At 45.9% G+C, this 21,362-nt stretch overlaps 2 protein-coding genes across 25 annotated transcripts in view; one reads left to right on the top strand and one right to left on the bottom strand.

The window, feature by feature from the left end:
• Positions 1-2,011, bottom strand: part of CPSF7 (cleavage and polyadenylation specific factor 7) — a 28,639-nt gene extending 26,628 nt beyond the window's left edge. For 10 of the 18 annotated variants that reach the window (XR_013403735.1, XR_013403737.1, XR_013403736.1 and 7 more), the window contains exons 1-2: positions 1,950-2,011; positions 1,217-1,325 (exon numbers count right to left, since the gene is read on the bottom strand). Coding sequence is in view for 13 of the 18 variants with exons in the window: in XM_015114033.3 (XP_014969519.1) it covers positions 1,217-1,270 (54 nt within the window). In the remaining 5 variants the exon portion in view is untranslated. Of the gene's footprint in view, positions 1-1,216; positions 1,326-1,589 lie in introns of all 18 variants that reach the window. The other 8 variants (XM_015114034.3, XM_077962675.1, XM_077962672.1 and 5 more) reach the window with 4 other exon arrangements.
• A 75-nt stretch (positions 2,012-2,086) lies between these two features.
• SDHAF2 (succinate dehydrogenase complex assembly factor 2) lies at positions 2,087-20,969 on the top strand. 7 transcript variants are annotated; one of them, XM_077960363.1, is made up of 5 exons: positions 2,156-2,218; positions 10,520-10,607; positions 10,753-10,976; positions 11,151-11,260; positions 20,163-20,947. In XM_077960363.1, the coding sequence occupies exons 3-5, from the start codon at positions 10,753-10,755 to the stop codon at positions 20,291-20,293; spliced, it is 465 nt and encodes a 154-aa protein (XP_077816489.1). In that variant the 5' UTR covers positions 2,156-2,218; positions 10,520-10,607; the 3' UTR covers positions 20,294-20,947.
• Positions 20,970-21,362: the final 393 nt, after the last annotated feature.

The raw sequence follows: 21,362 nt of genomic DNA, 5'->3' as shown, positions 1-21,362 counted from the left end.
GGCTCAGGGAGTACCTCTTGCCTCACTCTCCAGAGCAGATGGGACTACAGGCACAAGCCACCACATCTGGTTGTGTTTTTTTTTTTTTTTTACATTTTTGTAGAGACTGCATCTTGTTATGTTGCCTTGGCTGGTATTGAACTCCTGGCCTTAAGCAATCTTCCCATCTCAACCTCTGGAGCAGCTGAGATTACAGTCAAGAGTCACCGTGCCCAGCTCTAGATAAATTTCTGTATAATGTTCCCTGGTACAATAAAAACAAATCCAACTGAGGGTCTGTGCATGAGTCTATATCTGTCATCTAAATGGTGTGTCTAACGTCTTTACCCTTTTATTCCCTCTAGAAAGACTAAAGTTAATCAATACAATTTATTATACCAAAATGCCTGTGGACTTCTCATGACTGGAGTCAAACTACTTATTTTTTTTTTGAGACGGAGTCTCGCTCTGTCACCCAGGCTGGAGTGCAGTGGCCGGATCTCAGCTCACTGCAAGCTCCTCCTCTCGGGTTCACGCCATTCTCCTGCCTCAGCCTCCCGAGTAGCTGGGACTACAGGCACCCGCCACTTCGCCCGGCTAGTTTTTTGTATTTTTTAGTAGAGACGGGGTTTCACCGTATTAGCCAGGATGGTCTCGATCTCCTGACCTCATGATCCGCCCATCTCGGCCTCCCAAAGTGCTGGGATTACAGGCTTGAGCCACCGCGCCCGGGCCAAACTACTTATAAAAGCAAGTAAAACTTAATTGGAATGGAGTTGAAACTAAATGTTAAAGTTATCTTTTCTACTTTGTCTTTGCACTGTTTCGGTGGAGGGGACTATACTTCTCCAGCTGCAGGCTGAGAATGTAAAGGAACAGGTATCAACACTGTCCTCATGAATACTGTAGCAAATGTACTTTTGATTTTTAAGTGTGGTTAGTCTGATATCCAACTTTGGCTTCCTGGGGAGTAAATTCTACAGGTTGATTCACCATTCTATTACACTTGTTTTTTATTTGCTCTTAAATCAAAGCCTTTAAAATTAAGCCTGGAGCTTCAAATTAACACAAAGAGGAACGGAGTGTAGTCTTTAAAGTTTCTGCAGGGGAAAAATTTTAGACCGGATAGACGCGTGTTCAAGCCTAGAACTGGTACAGCTTGAAACCACTGCCAGTTTGCTGAAAATGATTCCTCAGATGATCAAGGAAAATCCCAAAGCTCCTGATGACCCCTCACCTGGTTGAACTCCTCATCAGCATATATATCAATCAAGTCCACTCCTTCTGACATGGCTCCGGAAGGAAGATCGCGAGCCCGGAGGATGGACAAAGTAAGGAAGATGCCACTGCGGGATTCGGAAAAATGCAAGAATTAGAAGGCATGAGGGTCCTGGCCTGGGAGGAGGGCAATGGTTGCTAACCTCCCATCTCCAGAGACGCAGCATCCTAGCGGCCCGAGCTCGGCCCCACCCGCTCCGCCCCGCCCCCGGCCTCGCGCCGCCCCCCGCTCTCCCAGGCCGCCGGGGGTCGCTGCCCATCACCCTCGGGCCCGACCCGGGTAGCGCCGCGTCGGCGCCGCAGCTGCCTATGGCGCGACGGAAAAGTCCCACCTTCGGCTCCTAGGGGCCCTAGGACCGCGTTGCGAAGAAAGACCGCGGCGAAGCCCGCATCCCCTGTCCGTCGCACCTGCCTAGGCCCCAAAGCAGCTCCGGCCAGGGCCCCCGGGTGTCAAGCTACTCCAGCCGCCTCTGCTCCCCACCCAGGCCTACTCTTCGCCCCCAGCTAGGCCCGCCCCGCTCCCTCCCCACACACCCGGCCCGGCGCTCTCTCTGCCCCCTCCCTCAAAGGCCCGCGCCTCCCTCCGCCCGCAGACTCCGGCCGTCCCATCTCAACCGACCCCCTCCCCGCCTCAGCGCCGGCCCGGACCCCTCTTCCGGCCCAACCTGCCCCCGGCCGCGCGCCCCCGTTACCGGGAATATGGCGGCGGCAGCGGCGAGTCCGGACTAGGCCCGAAGCGCGCGAACCGCTCTCCGCCCCAGGTCCCGCCCCCCCCGCCGCCGGCGTCACACGCACCGCCACTTCCGGCATACGCAAGGACGCACCTTCCGCTTCAGGTCCTCCGTGGCTGCCGTAGTCGGCTGGCCGTGAGGCTAGGAGTTCCCGGAAGTGCCCGGGCAGCCGGTTTCCGGTGCAGGTGGGGAAAATGGCGGTGTCCACAGTGTTCTCGATTTCATCGCGGGTGAGGAGAGAGAACGTTCTAGCGTCCGGGGCGGGCGGCAGCGCGGATTACACTTTGTCTTCTTCTGTGGTCTCTATCTTGGGGAGCGTTCGTCTGCCCGATAGCCTAGGGCAAGGGCAGGCCCAGGGAGAGGCCGATTCTGCAGCTCAGGAAATAAAGGTCGCTTCCATTCTTTGGTGAGCCTACTGTGTGCCGGTCTGGAAATAACTGCTTAAACGATAAGTCATCGTCCAAGACTCAATTCACCTCTCACCTACGTCGCAGGTGGGGTTAGCCCAACTTCCTCTGGACGCCCCTTCTCCGCGTTCTTTAGTCGTTAATGCCTTTCGTGGTTTCACATAGTATCTTGAGCTCTTTGTTTTGTTTATAACGGACATATAATAATTGAACGTGTTTATGGGAGTACAGTGTAATGTTTTAATACGTGTGTACATTGTATAATCAAATCAGCGTAGTTAGCATGTCCATCACCGCAAATCTCTATCATTTCTTTGTGGTGATAACTTTTCAAGATCTTTTTCTAGCCATCTTGACATACACAGTACAGTGTTACTAGCTGTAGTCACTCTAATATGTAATAGAGCACTGGAACTTATTCTTTTTTCCTATCCTGCTCTTACAAAGTAACGAACTTTGTCTCTATCTTCCCCTCCTACCCCCATCCTTGTCTTTGTTCTTTTTTTTTTTTTTTTTTTTTTTTTTCCTATAGACCCAGGGACTTGATCTTTATTCTGTTTTGATGTAGGTGTTTACACTATAAACTTCCTTCTTAGTACTGCTTTTGTGGCATCTCACAATTTTGTATATGTTGGGTTGTAGTTTGTCTCAGGATGTTTCCTTTTTGTTTGTTTTTTGTTGTTTTCCTTCTTTTTTCTTTTTTTTTTTTTTTTTTGGAGAGACAGGGTCTCACTATGTTGCTCAGGCTGGTCTCAAACTCCTAGCCTCAAGTGATCCTCCCGCCTCAGCTTTCCAAAAAGTTCTGGGATTACTGGCGTGAGCCACCATTCCCGGCGTGTCTCAAGGTATTTTCTAATTTTCCTTTTGATGTCTTCTTTGACTCATTGATTATTCAAGAGTGTGTTGTTTAATTTCCACATATTTGTGAATTTTTCAGCTTTTCTTTTGCCATTGATTTCCAGGTTTTAATAAAATGTCTCTTGTACAGCATATAGTTGAATCTTTTTTTAGAAATTAATTCAGCCATTTCATGTCTTTTGATTGGGGAGTTTATTTTATTTTATTATTATTAAATTTTTGAGACAGAGTCTCGCTCTGTTGCACAGGTTGGAGTGCAGTGGCGTGATCTCAGCTCACTGCAAGCTCTGCCTCCCGGGTTCATGCCATTCTCCTGCCTCAGCCTCCCGAGTAGCTGGGACTACAGGCGCCCGCCACCATGCCCAGCTAATTTTTTGTATTTTTAGTAGAGACTGGGTTTCACCGTGTTAGCCGGGATGGTTTCGATCTCCGGACCTCGTGATCCGCCCACCTTGGCCTCACAAAGTGCTGGGATTATAGGCGTGAGCCTCCGTGCCCAGCCTGGAGTTTAATCCATTTATACTTAAAGTAAATAGTGGCCGAGGTGAGTGGATCATGTGAGTCCTGAAGTTCGAGACCAGCCTGGGCAACATGGCAAAACCCCTTCTCTACTAAAAAAATTTACAGGTGTGGTAGTGCACACCTGTAGTCCCAGCTACTTGAGAGGCTGAGGTGGGAGTGAGTCTGAGAAGTCAAGGCTGCATTGAGCTGTGATTTTGCAACTGCACTCCAGCCCGGGCATTAGGAGTGAGACCTTGTCTCAAAAAATAAATAAAATAAAATAGGGAAGTACAATTATCCCTTTGTATCCATGGGATGAATGTTGTAGGACCCTCTGTGGATATCAAAATCTGCAGATGCTCAGTCTCATATAAAATGGCATAGTAGTTGCATATAATCTACACATATCCTTTCTTTTTTTTTCTTTCCTTTTTTTTTTAATTATACTTTATGTTTTAGGGTACATGTGCACAACGTGCAGGTTTGTTACATGTGTATACATGTGCCATGTTGGTGTGCTGCACCTATTAACTCGTCATTTACATTAGGTATGTCTCCCCCACCCCACACATCCTTTCATATGCTTTAAATTATTTCTAGATTACTTATAATACCGAAAACAATGTCAAGACTATGTAAATACTTGTTATACTATATCTCAGTTGTTTTTAAATTGTTGTATTATTTGTTATTTCTTTTGAATATTTTTGATCCACGGTTGAGTGTGCAGTTGGTTGAGTGTGCAGTTGGTTGAATTTGCAGGTGTGGAACCCACAGATATGGAGGGCCAACCATGCTTGCTGTTGCCATTTTGTGAACTGTTCTCTGTCTTACAACTTTTTTGCTCCTCTTTTCCACTCTTGTCATCCTTTATATTTCATTGACTTTTTTTTCTTTTTGTAGTCACATAGTTTGAGAAATGAATTTCTCATTTCCTTGTATGTCTTACGCAGGTATTTCTTTGTGGTTACCACGTGGCTTATGTAAAACATAACAATCTGTTTTGATTGATAACTTAATTTCCATTGCATACAAAAACTCTGCTCTTTTATGACCCCTTTTATGTTATTGGTGTCACAAATTACATCTTTTTATATTGTCTCCATTAACAAATTTTTATAGTTATTTTTATACTTTTGTCTTTAATTTCTATACCAAAATTAAAAGTGATTTACATACCATAGTTACAGTATTATAGTATTCTGTACTTGTCTATATATATATACACGCAGATATATATATATATATATTTTTTTTTTTGAGATGGAGTCTTGCTCTGTTGCCAGGCTGGAGTGCAGTGGCACGATGTTGGCTAACTGCAACCTCCACCTCCTGGGTTCAAGCGATTCTCCTGCCTCAGCCTCCTGGGTAGCTGGGAGTGTAGGTGCGTGCCGCCAGGCCCAGCTAATTTTTGTGTTTTTAGTAGAGATGGGATTTCACCATGTTGGCCAGGATGGTCTCTATCTCTTGAATTCGTGATCCTCCTGCCTCGGCCTCCCAAAGTGCTGGGAGTGTAGGTGTGAGCCACCACATCCAGCCCTGTATTTGTCTATACATTTACCATTAACAGTGAGCTTTATGTTTTCTTTCTTTCTTTTTTTTTTTTGAGACAAAGTCTCGCCTTGTCACCCAGGCTGGAGTGCAGTGGCGTGATCTCAGCCCACTGCAACCTCTGTCTCCCGGGTTCAAGCAGTTCTCCTGCCTCAGCCTCCTGAGTAGCTGGGATTACAGTCGTGTGCCACCACACGCAGCTAATTTTCATATTTTTAGTAGAGACAGAGTTTCGCCATGTTGGCCAAGCTGGTCTCTAACGCCTGACCTCATGATCCGCCTGCCTTGACCTGCCAAAGTGCTGGGATTATAGACCGTGATTTTCTTTTGTTGTCTAGTGTCTTTCCTTTTCTACTTGGAGGACTTCTTTTAGCATTTCTTGTAAGGCAGGTCTAGTGGTGATGAACTCCCTAGCTTTTATCTGGTGAAGTCTTTATTTCTCCAACGTTTTTAAAGGACAGCTTTGCCAGATATAAGTATATTGGGTTGGCAATTCTTTTCTTTCAGCATCTTGAATTATATTATCCCACTCCTAGCCAGCAAGGTTTCTGTTGAGAAATCTGATAGTCTTTTGGAGGCCTTCTCATATGTGGTAAGTTGCTTTTTCTCTTGCTGCTTCCAAAATTTGTCTTTGACTTTTGACAGTTTTTTTTTGGAAAGATAACTGTCTTTAACTGACAGGATATAAAACATGAGCCAGAGAAGCATACAATTATTTTTCATAAATTTTTTGTAATGTCTTATAAACCTTTATTCTTAGAGTTTTGGGGATTTTGTTGTTGTTATTGTTGCTCTATCTAGGCTGCATTTTGTTGTTGTTGTTGTTGTTGTTGTTGTTGTTGTTTGAAATGGAGTCTCGTTCTGTTGCCCAAACTGGAGTACAGTGGCCCGATCTCAGCTCATTGCAACCTATGCCTCCCGGGTTCAAGTGATTCTTCTGCCTCAGCCTCCTGAGTAGCTGGGACTACAGGACACCATGCCTGGCTAATGTTTGTGTTTTAGTAGAGATTGGGTTTCACTGTGTTGGCCAGGCTGGTCTTGAACTCCTGACCTCAAGTGATCTGCCCGCCTCAGTCTCACAAAGTGGTGGGATTACAGGCATGAGCCACTGCGCCCAGCTATTTTTTATAGAGAGCTATTCCTGCCTGCAAAGACAAATATATTCCAATAGAAATTTCCGGTGATTATTTAACGCAACTCGTAACAGTGTCACACAATTCCCTGGAACTATGTGACAACCATTATTGTTTCTTGTATGGAATGCTGCCTTGATAGTAACAGGAAAAAAAGGGTGAAATTTGGCTAAAATAATAAGACATCCCAATTATTAGAATAATTACCTTGTACTGATGATGATAGTCCTCCCCATCCGCATTTATTTCTGTAGAATTTACTCAACCATGTTATTTTAGTACAGAAAGTAGGAATCCCTGCCTTCAGTCTGCATCAGAATCTCTTAGAGGGCTGTTAAAAATTCATTCACCAAGGCCCAGTCCTAGAGATTCTGATCCAGAATGTTTATGGTGGGGCTTGGGAATCTGAATTTTCATTGCATGCTGTGTTAGTTTACTGGGGCTGCTATAACCTGTGTGGTTTGAAAAACAGAAATTAATTTTCTCATAGAAATTTCTAGCCTGGAGGCTAGAAGTCAAGAGCAAGGTGTTGGCAGGTTTGGTTTCTTTTGAGGCCTCACTCTTTGGCTTGCAGATGGCCACCTTTTCACTGTGTCCTCACATTTCTGTGTGCGTGCACATCCCTGGTGTCTCTTTTCTGACTTTAAAGAGATAGGGTCTTGCTTTGTTGCTCAGGTTGTAATTTAACTCTTGGGTTCAAGCAGTCCTCCCACCTCGGCCTCCCAGGTAGCTGGGACTACAGGCACAGGCCACTGCACCCAGCTTTTTCTGACTTTTGACAGTTTGATTAAAATATGTCTCAGTGTGGACTTCTTTGGGTTCGTGCTAATTGAGATCTGTTGGACTTGAATCTGGATGTCCACTTCTTTCCCCAACTTTGGGGGTTTTCAGCCATTATGTCTTTTTTTTGAGATGGAGTCTCACTCTGTCACTGAGGCTGGAGTGCGAAGGCACAGTCTCAGCTCACTGCAACCTGTGTCTCCTGGGTTCAAGCAATCCTCCTGCCTCAGACTCCCCAGTAACTGGGGTTACAGGCATGCGCCACCATGCTTGGCTACTTTTTGTATTTTTAGTAGAGACGGGGTTTCGCCATGTTGGCCAGGCTGGTCTAGAACTCCTGATCTCAGGCGATGCATTCACCTCAGCCTCCCAAAGTGCTGGGATTACAAGCATTAGCCACTGAGCCCAGCCAATTATGTCTTCTAATAAGCTTTCCGCCCCTGTCTTTCTCCTATAGGACTCTCATAATGTGTATATTGATCTCCTTGATGGAGTCCCTAAGGCTTTCTTCACTCTTTCTCATTCTTTTTTTTTTTTTTTTTTTAGGAAAAACCCTTATTTCAAATGACTGGTCCTTGAGTTTGCTGACTCCGCTGCTTGATCAGGTCTACTATTGATCTTCTCTAGTAAATTTTTGTGTTTATTTTATTTTATTTTATTTTATTTTTTTGAGATACAGTCTCGCTGTGTCGCCCAGGCTGGAGTGCAGTGGCGCGATCTCGGCTCACTGCAAGCTCTGCCTCCCAGGTTCACGCCATTCTCCTGCCTCAGCCTCCCTATCAGCTGGGACTACAGGTGCCCGCCACCACGCCCAGCTAATTTTTTGTATTTTTTATTAGAGATGGGGTTTCACCACATTAGCCGGGATGGTCTCCACCTCCTGACCTCGTGATCCATCCGCCTCGGCCTTTCAAAGTGCTGAGATTACAGGCGTCAGCCACCGCGCCCGGCCTAATTTTCAAATTTTTATATAGTTTTATTTTTTAGAGACGGGGTCTCACTGTGTTGCCCAGGCTGGTTCTCGAACCCCTGAGCTCAAGTGATCCTCCAGCCTCAGCCTCCCAAAGTGCTACAATTATAGACGTAAGCCACCATGCCTGGCCTCCTCTAGTGAATTTTTCAATTCAGTTACTGTATTCTTCAGCTCCAAAATTTTCATTTGGTTATTTTTTAATGTTTTCTGTCTTTTTATTGGTATTCTCATTTTGTTCAAGCATCACTTTCCAAAGCTCATTGAACATCTTTATTATGACTAGTTTGAATTCTTTATCAGGTGATTCATATACTTCTGTTTCTTTAAGGTTCGTTTCTGGAGATTTATTTCATTCCTTTAATTGGACCATGTTTCCCTCTTTATTCATGTACTTGGCAACTTGTACTGGTGATTTCTACATTTGAAAAATCATCTGTCTCTCCTGGTCTTTGTACTGGTGATTGGCCTTCACCAGTCAGCATGGATAGAGATTCTGAGGACCTCTCAATCCTTTCCTGAGGATGTGTCTTTTCTGGACTTGTGGATGTAAATTCCCAATGAGAGGGACTTGCCGGTTTCCTTTTGCAGGAGCTCGTAATTTCTTGCTCCCTCTAGTGTCTGCCTGTGATACTGCAGTTTCTCTGGAGCTGCTGCAAGTCTCCCAGCTGTCTTCTTCGGTGGCCTCCAGACTTTTAGAGTATGCCATGTCCCATCAGTGCCCCAAGCTGGGCAAGACAGAAACCAGTCCCTCTGGTAGCTTCTCCAAAAGACAGAATGTTACAAGGGTGTGGTGGCTCGCGCCTGTAATCCCAGCACTTTGGGAGGCCAAGGTGGGTGGATCACCTGAGGTCAGGAGTTCGAGACCATCCTGACCAACATGGAGAAACCCTGTCTCTACTAAAAATACAAAATTAGCCGGGCGTGGTGGGGCATGCCTGAAATCCCAGCTACTCGGGAGGCTGAGGCAGGAGAATCGCTTGATCCTGGGAGGCGGAGGTTGCGGTGAGCTGAGATCACGCCGTTGCACTCCAGCCTGGGCAACAAGAGCGAAACTCAATCTCAAAAAAAAAAAAAAAAAGTCAGAATGTTAGATGCACACTCCACTCCCCCTAACCCTGGGAGAGGCCAATGGGCTGTATTGGCCTTTCTCTGCGGTTTCAGGGAAGCTCTGGATCAGCAGCAAGCCACGAGGCATTTAGAGTGTGCTAGATCCTTTCAAGTGCTTAGAGACAGAAACCAGTTCCCCAGGGAGCCCCTGAAAAGCTAGAATGTTGGATGCACACTGCACCTCTTTCCCTCCCTAGGGAGAAGCTGGGAGGTGGGAGTTTTCTCCTGCTTGTTCTGCACTGAGCCAAGGATGAGTGATGAGGGAGTGAGTGCTTGCCAGTCTAAACTGTCACCTTTGTTCTCCATGGTTCTTTGTTCTCCCTCAACCTGCTGCCCTTTTCTGTCAGTACTTAGATTCAAACAAAACAGAAACCTGATCCTCCCAAAGGTCCGAACATTATACATACTTTTCAGTCTTCTCTTTCCATCTTAGGTAGAAGCTAGGAGCTGGGGGTTATCTCATGATCATGCTTGGGCAGGGAGGGGAGAGACTGGCATATGAGTGCTACAAATTGTTCTGCTGGCTTTGATGCAACTGGTTTTGTGCTCACCTGGGGAGCAGGAGCCTCTCACTGGTTTCTGGATTTCTCATAGGGAATTGGTTTGTTTGTTGCTGTTGGCTCAGTGTCTCCATCAGGGGAGGAAGATCTGGGGTTTCCTACTCCACCATCTTCACCTCTTGCTGAGGTCACCACCTTGACATCATATCTTGATAGTTTGTCCACTTCTCTGGATTGGGAGCCTTTGGGGGATTAGGGGTCATGCTGTCTCTGTGTGCTCAGGATTTGACACAGGTGAGTGAGTAGAGTATAAACCATACGGTAAGAATGTTAAGGGAGTGCAAAGGAAGGAAAAATTGTTTCTGCCGGCATACTTTCTGGCAAGGAACTGGCTAAGGACACATTTGCAGTTAGGACTGCGTTTTAATTCTAATTGCAGTTACTATTTGGATGATTTGGGGTGAGTTTTTGAACCTTCCTGAGCCTCTCTTTCCTTGGCTGTAAAGTGGGGACAATATCAGCATAATTTCTTTTCTTTTTTCGGGGGGCTAGGGTCTGTTGCCCAGGCTGGCATGCGGTGGTACGATCACAGCTCACTGCAGCTTTGACCTTCCCAGGCTCAGATGGTCTTCCCACTTCAGCCTCCTGAGTAGCTGGGACTACAGGCATCATGGTGGGACTACCCCACTTTGACTAATTTTTGTATTTTTTGTAGAGACAGGGTCTCACTATGTTGCCCAGGCTGGTCTCGAACTCCTGAACTCAAGTAATCATGCTCGCGTCAACATCCCAAAGTGCTGGGATTATAGGTATGCGCCGCTATGCCTGGCCAGCAGCATAATTTCCTCATGACTAAATGTGATTGAATGCATTCAGCACCTAGTAAGCATTGAGTAAATGATAGTGATGATAGTTGTCATTACTGTAAAGATGTTTGTGGTTTGTTCTTTTCAGATGCTTGCTCTGTCAAGGCACAGCCTGTTGTCTCCTTTGCTCAGCGTGACATCATTCAGACGCTTCTACAGAGGTGACAGCCCAACAGATTCCCAAAAGGACATGATTGAAATCCCTTTGCCTCCATGGCAGGAGAGAACTGATGAATCCATAGAAACCAAAAGAGCCCGCCTGCTCTATGAGAGCAGAAAGAGGGGAATGTTGGAAAACTGCATTCTTCTTAGGTATGGGACTGGGAGCCTTTTTTTTTTTTTTTTTTTTTTTTTTTTAAATCAGGCAGCCTCCTGAGCCAGAGTAGGTTCAGAGAGACTCCCGGGAGTAGGATTCTTGGTGTCACTTCTCTTTTATTAGACATAGCCTTCTCAACCTCTTTTTCTTTTTCTCTTTCTTGTTTTTAGCCTTTTTGCTAAAGAACACCTGCAGCACATGACAGAGAAGCAGCTGAATCTCTATGACCGCCTGATTAATGAGCCTAGTAATGACTGGGATATTTACTACTGGGCCACAGGTACTGGGCACGATAAGCAGCATAATGTGAAAATAGGCTGATTTGAGTCTAGAATTGTATCCTAGATAATTTTTTTCTTTCTTTCTTTCTTTCTTTTTTTTTCTCTTTTTTTTTTTTTTGAGACTGAGTTTCTCTCTTGTTGCCCAGGCTGGAGTGCAATGGCATAACCTCGGCTCACCGCAACCTCTACCTTCCAGGTTCAAGCGATTCTCCTGCCTCGGCCTCCTGAGTACCTGCGATTACAGGCATGTGCCACCACGCCTGGGTAATTTTGTATTTTTAGTAGAGACGGGATTTCTCTGTATTGGTCAGGCTGGTCTCGAACTCCTGACCTCAGGTGATCCACCTGCCTCGGCCTCCCAAAGTGCTGGGATTACAGGCATGAGCCACCGTGCCTGGCCTATAATTTTTTTCTTTTATTCATGAAGTAGACACTCAACCCAAACACTGTTCAAATTTTTGTTAAGTGTATAAAATTTGTTTTAACAGTTAAGGTTCTTTATTTGCAAGACAGAGTAGAAACTTGTCTGTCTCACTTAAGCAAAAAGGAGTTTAGTGGAAGGGTATGTGACGCTCACAGTGTCAAAGGTTGAAGAAGAACCATGCTGGGAATGGAATGGAATCAGACAACTAAGTCTGCATAGCCAGAGCTCCTCAATAGTTTCATTCTGGCTGGGCGCGGTGGCTCATGCCTCTAATCTGAGCACTTTGGGAGGCTGAGGCGGATGGATCACTTGAGGTTAGGAGCTTGAGACCAGCCTGGCCAACACAGGGAAACCTCATCTCTACAAAAAATACAAAAATAAGCCGAGGAAGGTGGCGGGCACCTGCAATCTCAGCTATTTGGGAGGCTGAGGCAAGAGAATCGTTTGAGCCTGGGAGACAGAGATTGCAGTGAGCTGAGATTGCACCACTGCACTCCATCCTGGGCAACAGAGTGAGACTATGTCTCAAAAAAAAAGTTTCATTCAGACACTGCCTTTATGAGGAATGAATTCTAACTGTGTATAGTTAGGATTAACTTTAGCTGTGAGTAAAAAAAAATCCAAAACAATAATGGCTTAAACCAGGTAGAACGGTCTTTCTCATGACGGAAGTCCAGAGGAAGGCACACTCCAGAGCTAACAGAGGGGCGTCAAAAAGTCATGGGTCCAGGTCACCCCAACTTGCTGCTCTTTCATCCTAGCATGTATTGTCTACTTCTTGATGCAGGACAGCTGCTGGAGCTGTCCTGTTCACATTTCAGCCCGGAAAAAGTGTGTGGAAGTGCATACCCCTCCTTGGTAGATCCCGCTCAGGAAATTATCCAGCATACTCCCACTTATTTGCCATTGGCCACAGCTTAGTTACTTGGCTACATCTGACCATAAGGAAAAATAATATAGTCTATTCCATCTGCCCCGCTATGTTGGAGATTCTGTTATCGATGAAAATTGGATATTAGGGGATGTGTCATTCATTTCTGCCACACTCTGCGACTGCTGTTTTTGTGTCTCAATATTTGTATCAGAAATGATACAAAACTCCTGCCTCCCAGGAGTTTGAGAACAGCCTGGCCAGCATGACAATACCCCGTCTCTACTAAAAATGCAGAAGTTAGCTGTGTGTGGTGGTGCACCCAACTCCTCTGGACGCTGAAGCAAGAGAATCGCTTGAATCCAGGAGGTAGAGGTTGCAGTGAGCCGAGATCATGCCACTGCACTCCTGCCTGGGTGACAGAGCGAGACTCTCTCAAAAAAATAAATAAGGCTGGGTGCAGTGACTCACGCCTGTAATCACAGCACTTTGGGAGGTCAAGGCGAGTGGATCACCTGAGGTCAGGAGATCCTGACCATCCTGGCTAACACGGTGAAGCCCCGTCTCTACTAAAACTACGAAATATTAGCTGGGTGTGGTGGCGGGTGCCTGTAGTCCCAGCTACTCAGGAGGCTGAGGCAGGAGAATCGCTTGAACCTGGGAGGCAGAGGCTGCAGTGAGCCAAGGTCAGGCCACTGCACTCCAGCCTGGGCAACAGAATGAGACTCTGTCTCAAAAATAAGTAAATAAATAAAACTTTTAATATGTTTTTTCTGTAATAGGTAAATATAGATAGTAAGCTTTTTCTGTAATAGGTAAATATAGATAGTACATATAGAGAGTGAATATTTTAGGCTTTGCAGGCCATACAGCCTTTCATAACTATTCAAACCTCGACCTTTGTAGCATGAAAGCAGCCACAGACAACGGATAAACAAAAGAATATGATTGTGTTTCAATAAAGCCTTATTGTGGACACTGAAATTTGAATTTCATACTGTTTTCACCAGTTATGAAATATACTTTTGATTTTTTTCCCCCAACCATTGAAAAATCATTCTTGGCTGGATGTAGTGGCTCACACCTGTAATTCCAGCGCTTTGGGAGGCTGAGGCAAAGGATCTCTTGAGGCCAGGAGTTTGGGACCAGCCTGGGCAACATAGACCCCGTCTCCAAAAATAAAAATAAATTAGCTGGGCTTGGTGGTGCGCGCTGTATTCCTAGCTACTTGGGAGGATCACTTGAGCCCAGGAGTTCAGAGACTGCAATGACCTATGATCACGCCACTGCATTTCAGCCTGGGCAAGAGTGAGATCCAATCTCTAAAACTCATTCTTAGCTCACAGGGCATAGTTTGCCAACTTCTGTGCTAAGCAAAAGAGGTCAGACTCAGCCGGGCGCGGTGGCTCACGCCTGTAATCTCAGCACTTTGGTAGGCTGAGGTGGGCGGATCATGAAGTCAGGAGATCGAGACCATCCTGGCCAACATGGTGAAACCTTGTCTCTACTAAAAATACTGGGTGTGGTGGTGGGTGCCTGTAATCCCAGCTACTTGGGAGGCTGGGACAGGAGAATCTCTCAAACCGGGGAGTCGGAGGTTGCAGTGAGCTGAGATCATGCCACTGTACTCCAGCCTGGGCGACAGAGCGAGACTCCATCTCAAAAAAAAAAAAAAAAAAAGAGGTCAGACTCAAAGAGTACATACTCAGTACATAATCGGGCTCAAAGAATGTGATTCTGTTTACATGATAATCTGAAAAAGGCAAAATTTACAGGGACAAATCAGTGATTGCCAGGGTGTTGGACCTGAAGGGAGGGATTGGTGTTCCACATCTTTACCCACACTTTGTATTATCAGGATTTTGTTTTTGTTTTTAGCCGTTCCAAGAAGTATATATTGGTATATCACTATAGCTTTAATTGGCATGTCTGGAATGACTAATAATATTGAGGATCTTTTCATGGGCTTATCAGCCCTTTATGTATATTTGGTGACGTGTCTCTTCAAATTTGCCCCCCACCCCCGCCTCCTCCCTTTTTTTTTTTTCTTTCTAAGACAGGATCTCACTCTGTCACCCAGACTGGAGTACAGTGGTGCAGTCATGGCTCAGTGCAGGCTCCACCTCCTGGGCTCAAGCGATCCTCCTACCTCAGCCTCCATAATAGCTGGAACTATGGGCCTGCACCACCATGCCCAGCTAATTTTTGTTGTTGTTACTGTATTTTTTGTGGAGATGAGGGTTTGCCATGTTGCCCAGACTGGTCTCAAACTCCTGAGCTCAAGTGATCCACCTGCCTTGGCCTCCCAAAGTGCTGGGATTACAGGTGTGAGCCACCATGCCTGGCCAGATTTTCCATTTTGGAAGATACTTTCACTGGATACAGAATTCGAGGGTCACAATGTTTTTTCTTCTGTTAAATAGATATACTTCTACCTCCAGCTCTTAGTGTACAAGATCAGGTAGTCAAGAGTTCCACTGGGTTTGGGCTTTGGTTTTGCTCTGGTTACCTTCGGTGTGTCGCCAGCTTCACATTCCCTCTTGTGTTACCATGTGCTGTTTTCTCATTTCCATAGTTTGTGACGAGGTCTGCTGTATCTTTGTTCCTTTGTGTGTATCTTCTTTTTCTGAATCTTTTCAATAGTTTGTCTTTGGTTTCTAGCTATTTCAATATTATATATGTAGGTATTTATTTGATATTTATCATGCTTTTGGGTTCTCTGGGCATTTTGGATCTGCGTTTTCATCTTTTATTATTGTTGAAAAATTCTCAGCTATTATCCCTTCAGATATTTCTTCTGCTTTGTTTTCTCCCTCTTTTCCTTCTAGGATTCTAGTTATACTTAGTTAAATGGTTTAATATTGTCCAACAGCTTTTGTGGGGGTTGTTTGTTTTGGTTTTTTGGTTTTTTGAGACAGTCTTGCTGTGTCACCCAGGCTGGAGTGCAGTGGCGTGATCTTGGCTCACTGCAACCTCTTCCTCCTGGGTCCAAGTGATTCTCATGCCTCAGCCTCCTGAGCAACTGGGACCACAGGCACGTGCCACCATGCCTAGCTAATTTTTTTGTATTTTTAGTAGAGACAGGTTTCACCGTGTTGGCCAGGCTGGTCTTGTACTCCTGGCCTCAAGTGATCCATCCACCTCAGCCCCTTAAAGTGTTGGGGTTACAGGCGTGAGCCTCTGTGCTCAGTCTGTCCAACAGCTTTTGGGTTCTCTGTTTTGTGTTTTTTCACTCTTTTTTCTCTTTGTATATCAGTTTGGGTAATTTGTATTAGATAATATCTCTTGACTTATCTTCCACTAATTCTTTCCTTGATGATGCCAAATCTCATGATGAGCCTGTTGAAATCATTCTGCATATCTGCTACTGTATTTATTTTTAGCATTTCCGTTTGACTTTTGGAGTTTCTAACTCTGCTAGAATTTCTCATCTGTTCATATATTTTGTCTGCTTTTTCCACGGGCGCCTTTAATATTAGTCATAGTCATTTTTAATTCCCTGTCTGATAGTTCTAACGTCTGGGTCATCCCTCAATCTGCTTCTGTTGATTTCTTTGTCCCTTGACAGCGTGTTGTTTTTCCTTCTTTCGTGTATGTGTCTCTAGTAATTTTGTGTTGATTATTAGACATTGGGGTAAGACAGTAAAGACTGAGGTATGTATTTATGCTTACAATCGGGGTGCTTCTGCTTTACTGTTAGTATGGGGATCAAGTCAGTGAGTTGGGAGGTAAGCTCAACTTGGGTTTTGTTTTTGCTTTGGTTACCTTCATTGCATTACCAGTGTCTAGTGTTAGTTAACATGTGCTTAGGGTGGAAGCTGGCTCTGTCGCCCAGCCATCTCAGCTCCCTGCAACCTCCACCTCCCGGGTTGAAGCGATTCTCCTGCCTCAGCCTCCTGAGTAGCTGGGATTACAGGTGCGTGCCACCACGCCTGGCTAATTTTTTGTAGAGATGGGGTTTCACCGTGTTAGCCAGGATGGTCTCGATCTCCTGACCTCATGATCCGCCCTCCTGGGCCTCCCAAAGTGCTGGGGTTATAGGCGTGAGCCACCGCACATGGCCTCCAAAGGGTTTCTTCTTTTTTTTTTTTTTTTCTTTTTTTTGAGACGGAGTCTCGCTCCGTCACTCAGGCTGGAGTGCAGTGGCACGATCTCGGCTCACTGCAAACTCTACCTCCCAGGTTCACGCCATTCTCCTGCCTCAGTCTCCCGACTAGCTGGGTCTACAGGTGCCTACCACCACCCCTGGCTAATTTTTTGTATTTTTAGTAGAGACAGGGTTTCACCGTGTTGGCCAGGATGGTCCCGATCTCCTGACCTTGTGATCCGCCCGCCTCTGCCTCCCAAAGTGCTGGGAGTACAGGCTTGAGCCACCGCGCCTGGCCAAGGGTTTCTTAAGAGAAACCCTATTCTACCTTCAGCTCTCAGCCTTCCTTGCATTTCTGTGTCTCAGAGGGAATCTCTGTCCGTGTTCTTGTCATCCCCCAGTGCAGCAGCCTTCCTGTTGCTTTCCACCTGATGCTTGGTTCAGGAGAGGAGAGGTTGGGATGGCACTCTCTGTTGTCCTGGTCTAGCCTTAGTCCCAAGTAGCCCATGTGGTCCTGGGTCTTGGAGCTGGGATTTCTCAGTGATAGTGCCTCTCCCATAGGGGTAGAGGAAAAGAGTCCAGGCTGGGCTTTATGCTTTTTTTTTTTTTTTTCCTGAGACGGGGTCTCATTCTGTTACCAAAGCTAAAGTACAGTGGTGCAATCTTAGCTCACTGCAGCTTCGAGCTCGGCTCACATAATCCTCCTGCTTCAGCTTCCCAAGTAGGTAGGACTAGAGGTGCATGCCACCACACCCAGCTATTTTTGTTTGTTTGTTTTTGTAGAAATGGGGTCTCACTGTGTTGCTCAAGCTGGTCTCAAACTCCTGGCCTCAAGCAGTTCTGCTTTGGGTTCCCAAAGCACTGGGATGTGCATTTTTTTGGCCGCATTGGCTTTTCCCCTCCTCCTGGTCTTTATCAATGAGGGAGGTTCTTTCTAGCCTCCTGCTTTCTACCCAGTCTTTGTCAAGAGCACACCTTTGTGAGAAGAACCTGTGAGTGGGTGCATATTCCATTTGTCTGGGGTTTTATTTTTATTTTTATTTATTTATTTTTTTGAGATGGAGTTTCACTCTTGTAGCCCAGGCTAGAGTGCAGTGGCACAATCTTGGCTCACTGCAACCTCTGCCTCCTGGGTTCAAGCAATTCTCCTGCCTTAGCCTCCCGAGTAGCTGGGATTACAGGCGCCCGCCACCACACCTGGCTAATTTTTGTATTTTCAGTAGAGACGGGTTTCACCATGTTGGCCAGGCTGGTCTCGAACTCCTGACATCAGGTGATCCACCCGCCTCAGCCTCCCAAAGTGCTGGGATTACAGGTGTGAGCCACTGTGCCCAACCTGTATCTGTGGTTTTATACACTCATGCTAGCCCACACTTGGCTTTTTTTTTGAGATGGAGTCTCGCTGTGTCTCCCAGACTGGAGTGCAGTGGCACGATCTCAGCTCACTGCAAGCTCCACCTCCTAGGTTCATGCCATTCTCCTGCCTCAGCCTCCCGAGTAGCTGGGACTACAGGCGCCCGCCACTACGCCCAGCTAATTTTTTGTATTTTTAGTAGAGACGGAGTTTCACCGTGTTAGCCAGGATGGTCTCGATCTCCTGACCTCGTGATCCACCCGCCTTGGCCTCCCAAAGTGCTGGGATTACAGGCGTGAGCCACCACGCTCAGCCTCCACACTTGGCTTTTAACAATTCATTGCAAATTTTAGTGGCACAGGCCTGCAGTCCCGGCTGCCCTGGAAGGCAGCAGGATTGCTGGAGTCCAGGAGTTCTGGGCTGCAGTGCACTATACAGGTCAGGTGTCTGCTGTAATAAGCTTGGCATCAATATGTTGACGTCTCAGAAGCAGGTGACCACCCGATTCCCTAAGGAGGGGTGAACCAGCCCACGCTAGGAGTGAAACAGATCAGAATTCCTGTGCTGATCAATAGTGGAACTGCACCTCTGACTAGCTACTGCAGTCTACCCTGGACAACATAAGGCTGGCCCTGTCTGTATTAATTTAAAAAAAAAATTTTTTTTTTTTTTTTTTTTTTTGGAGACAGAGTCTTGCTCTGTCGCCCAGGCTGGAGTGCAGTGGCCGGATCTCAGCTCACTGCAAGCTCTGCCTCCCGGGTTTACGCCATTCTCCTGCCTCAGCCTCCCAAGTAGCTGGGACTACAGGCGCCCGCCACCTCGCCCGGCTAGTTTTTTTTTTTTTGTATTTTTTAGTAGAGACGGGGTTTCACCGTGTTAGCCAGGATGGTCTCGATCTGACCTCGTGATCCGCCCATCTCGGCCTCCCAAAGTGCTGGGATTACAGGCTTGAGCCACTGCGCCCGGCCAAAAAAAAAAATTTTTTTTAGCTGAATTTCTTTTACCCATTTGTATGTTGTCCAGTGTCTCTTATTCCTGTGCCTGCCACAGGTGAGCAAGTACACGGCTCTTGTTTCTCCTTTGAAGGGCCTCTTTTTTCTTAGGTTTCATCTGTTGGGTTACCCTGTGACCTCAGCTCTCTGATATCTTTGAGAAGAGTCATGATATTTGTAGTTTATGTGGCTTTTTTTGTTGTTACAGTGAGTGTGATATTCTTTCCAACTTTCTGCATTCTTGGAGGAAGCCAAAACCTCTTTGATCTTATTTTGATTGTCACATGAAAACAGAGCCCTCACTAGATGCCAGGCCCTGTGCCGAGTAAGGGAGAATCTGACTTGGTTTTGAGGAATTCTCTCTCCTGGCATCATACCTAGAGTTGGTGGAAGGGTAATTCTGGAGCACATTTCCTCGGCTTTGGCAGTGGGAGGCTTTGCTTGTAATTGGCATCTTAAATAAGTGTCCCGAGGGTGTAGAGAAAGGTCAGAGGGAGCAGTGCACTGCCAGACCTGCTGCCGTAGACCGAGGCTGACCTTCTCATTCTTCTGACTCAGTATCTTTCTTGCCCGTTCACTGAAATCTGGTTCTTTAGGCCCATGACAGTTCTGTGTGCCTCTAATATCCTTCCAATAAATTCCTTTTTGCTTATGTTTACTAGAGTTGTTAGTTTCTGTCTCTTAAAACTGAGGACCTCTAACTGATTGACAAAGGAGAAAGAGGTTTTGTTTCAAGAAATGTATACATTGCAAGGGAAAACACAATGTCTGGGGAACAATGGAATTGACAAATGCAAAGCAAAGTAGTACAGCTAAGATTGTGCGGGCCAGGGGTCAGCAAACTTGTTCATAAAGGATCAGATAGTAAATATTTTACTTGTAGTCATATGGTCTCTGTTGCAAGTACCCGATTCTGCTGTCGTAACACAAAAGCAGCATGGATAATATGTAAACCATTGGGAGCAGCTGTTCCAATAAAACGACTTGCAAATATAGGCTCCCACAGTTTGCCACCCCCTGGTATAGGCTAACATCGTGTATATTTAGAAGAAGGATGGAGACAGTCTATATATCCATCTGTGGTTCTTGGCCAATGTTTCAAGTTTTAAGATTCTCATACCTGAGCATTGACTGATTATGGCATAATTTTTTCTGCCCACTCTTCTCTTGCAGAAGCTAAACCAGCCCCAGAAATATTTGAAAATGAAGTCATGGCCCTGCTGAGAGACTTTGCTAAAAACAAAAACAAAGAGCAGAGACTGCGTGCCCCAGATCTCGAATACCTCTTTGAAAAGCCACGTTGAGCTGTGCTGGCATAGGGGTTCAGTCTGCGGATGGTAACTACTTATGATGGACGTTAGCCTTGGCTTCCAGCTTCTCTTTAGATGCCCAGCTGCCCCACCCCAGACCATTGGTCCCGCCTCAAGTGATGGACACAACCCTTTCCCAGGACATACATGTAAATGCAATGTGACTCATTCTCATACTTTTTTGTTCAACTGTGAGCCTCAAAAGTGATTTGTCAGCAATGCTGGCATGCAGGCCTTGCCTGGCTGCTATCTCTAGAGGAAGTCTGCCACGAGAGGGCGCTGCAGGCGAAGCAATTGTGCTTGTTCATTGCCTCAGCCCAAGTGTACTCAAAGAAAAGAGGCAGCCAGCTGTGCGTTCGGAATGGAAAGCGGCCCGCCCTCCCTGCAGCTCCCTGCCCTCAGTGGCCCAGGGCTTTGTTGAAGTGGAACTCCCCACTTCCAACCTGGTATGGCTCCTTCTGCGAAGGGAAGCTGATCCCAGCCTCCTGAGCCAAATCCTTCAAAGGCACAGCAGGCAGAATGAGGGCCACAGGCAAGAATGGCGTAGGCACGCTGCTTAAGAGTCAACATCTTCATCATTGGGCTTTCTTTAAAACATACACTTTGTAAGTTGAAAGAGAATTATTAAAGAATACTGAGAAAAGGAAATTTACAATTTCCCAGCCCTCACAATTAATTTTAATTTTGTCTATTTTCATATAACCCATAGTCATATGTTTATGGAGTTTTACAAATTCACAATTACAGGTTCTATTTTCATGTAGCACTATAGAAAACTTTCCCCCTCATTCCTACAGTCTTCACAGTTATTTTAGTTGACTAAATAATAATACATAAGAAATAATATATTAGAATGAATTAGTTAGAAGTGTTTTTAAAAGCTCTGTGTGACTTCTGTGTTGCTAGTGGTGCCCTCCCTGGAGGGGTTTTGCCCTCAGAGCTGTAATCTAGGCAGTAGAATCAGTCACCCAAACTGGACCAGGTGCATCTAAAGGTGTTGACCAGAAGAAGTTCGGCCAGATTTGATGAGCAGGTGGTGGGTGATTATAGGAGCCGCACAAGG

The sequence above is a fragment of the Macaca mulatta genome, chromosome 14, assembly GCF_049350105.2.
Source record: "Macaca mulatta isolate MMU2019108-1 chromosome 14, T2T-MMU8v2.0, whole genome shotgun sequence".
In the NCBI taxonomy this organism is placed as follows: domain Eukaryota; kingdom Metazoa; phylum Chordata; class Mammalia; order Primates; family Cercopithecidae; genus Macaca; species Macaca mulatta.
This window is presented reverse-complemented; position numbering and strand designations above follow the sequence as displayed.

What these genes read in the sequence shown, in the direction of transcription:
- SDHAF2 (XM_028832505.2), top strand. Translation starts at nt 2,183, where the DNA reads ATGGCGGTGTCCACAGTGTTCTCGATTTCATCGCGGGTGAGGAGAGAG. An exon ending in CTGCAGCTCAGGAAATAAAG is followed by an intron (nt 2,378 to 10,752) that starts GTCGCTTCCATT and finishes TGTTCTTTTCAG; the next exon opens with ATGCTTGCTCTGTCAAGGCA. An exon ending in TATTTACTACTGGGCCACAG is followed by an intron (nt 11,261 to 20,162) that starts GTACTGGGCACG and finishes CTTCTCTTGCAG; the next exon opens with AAGCTAAACCAGCCCCAGAA.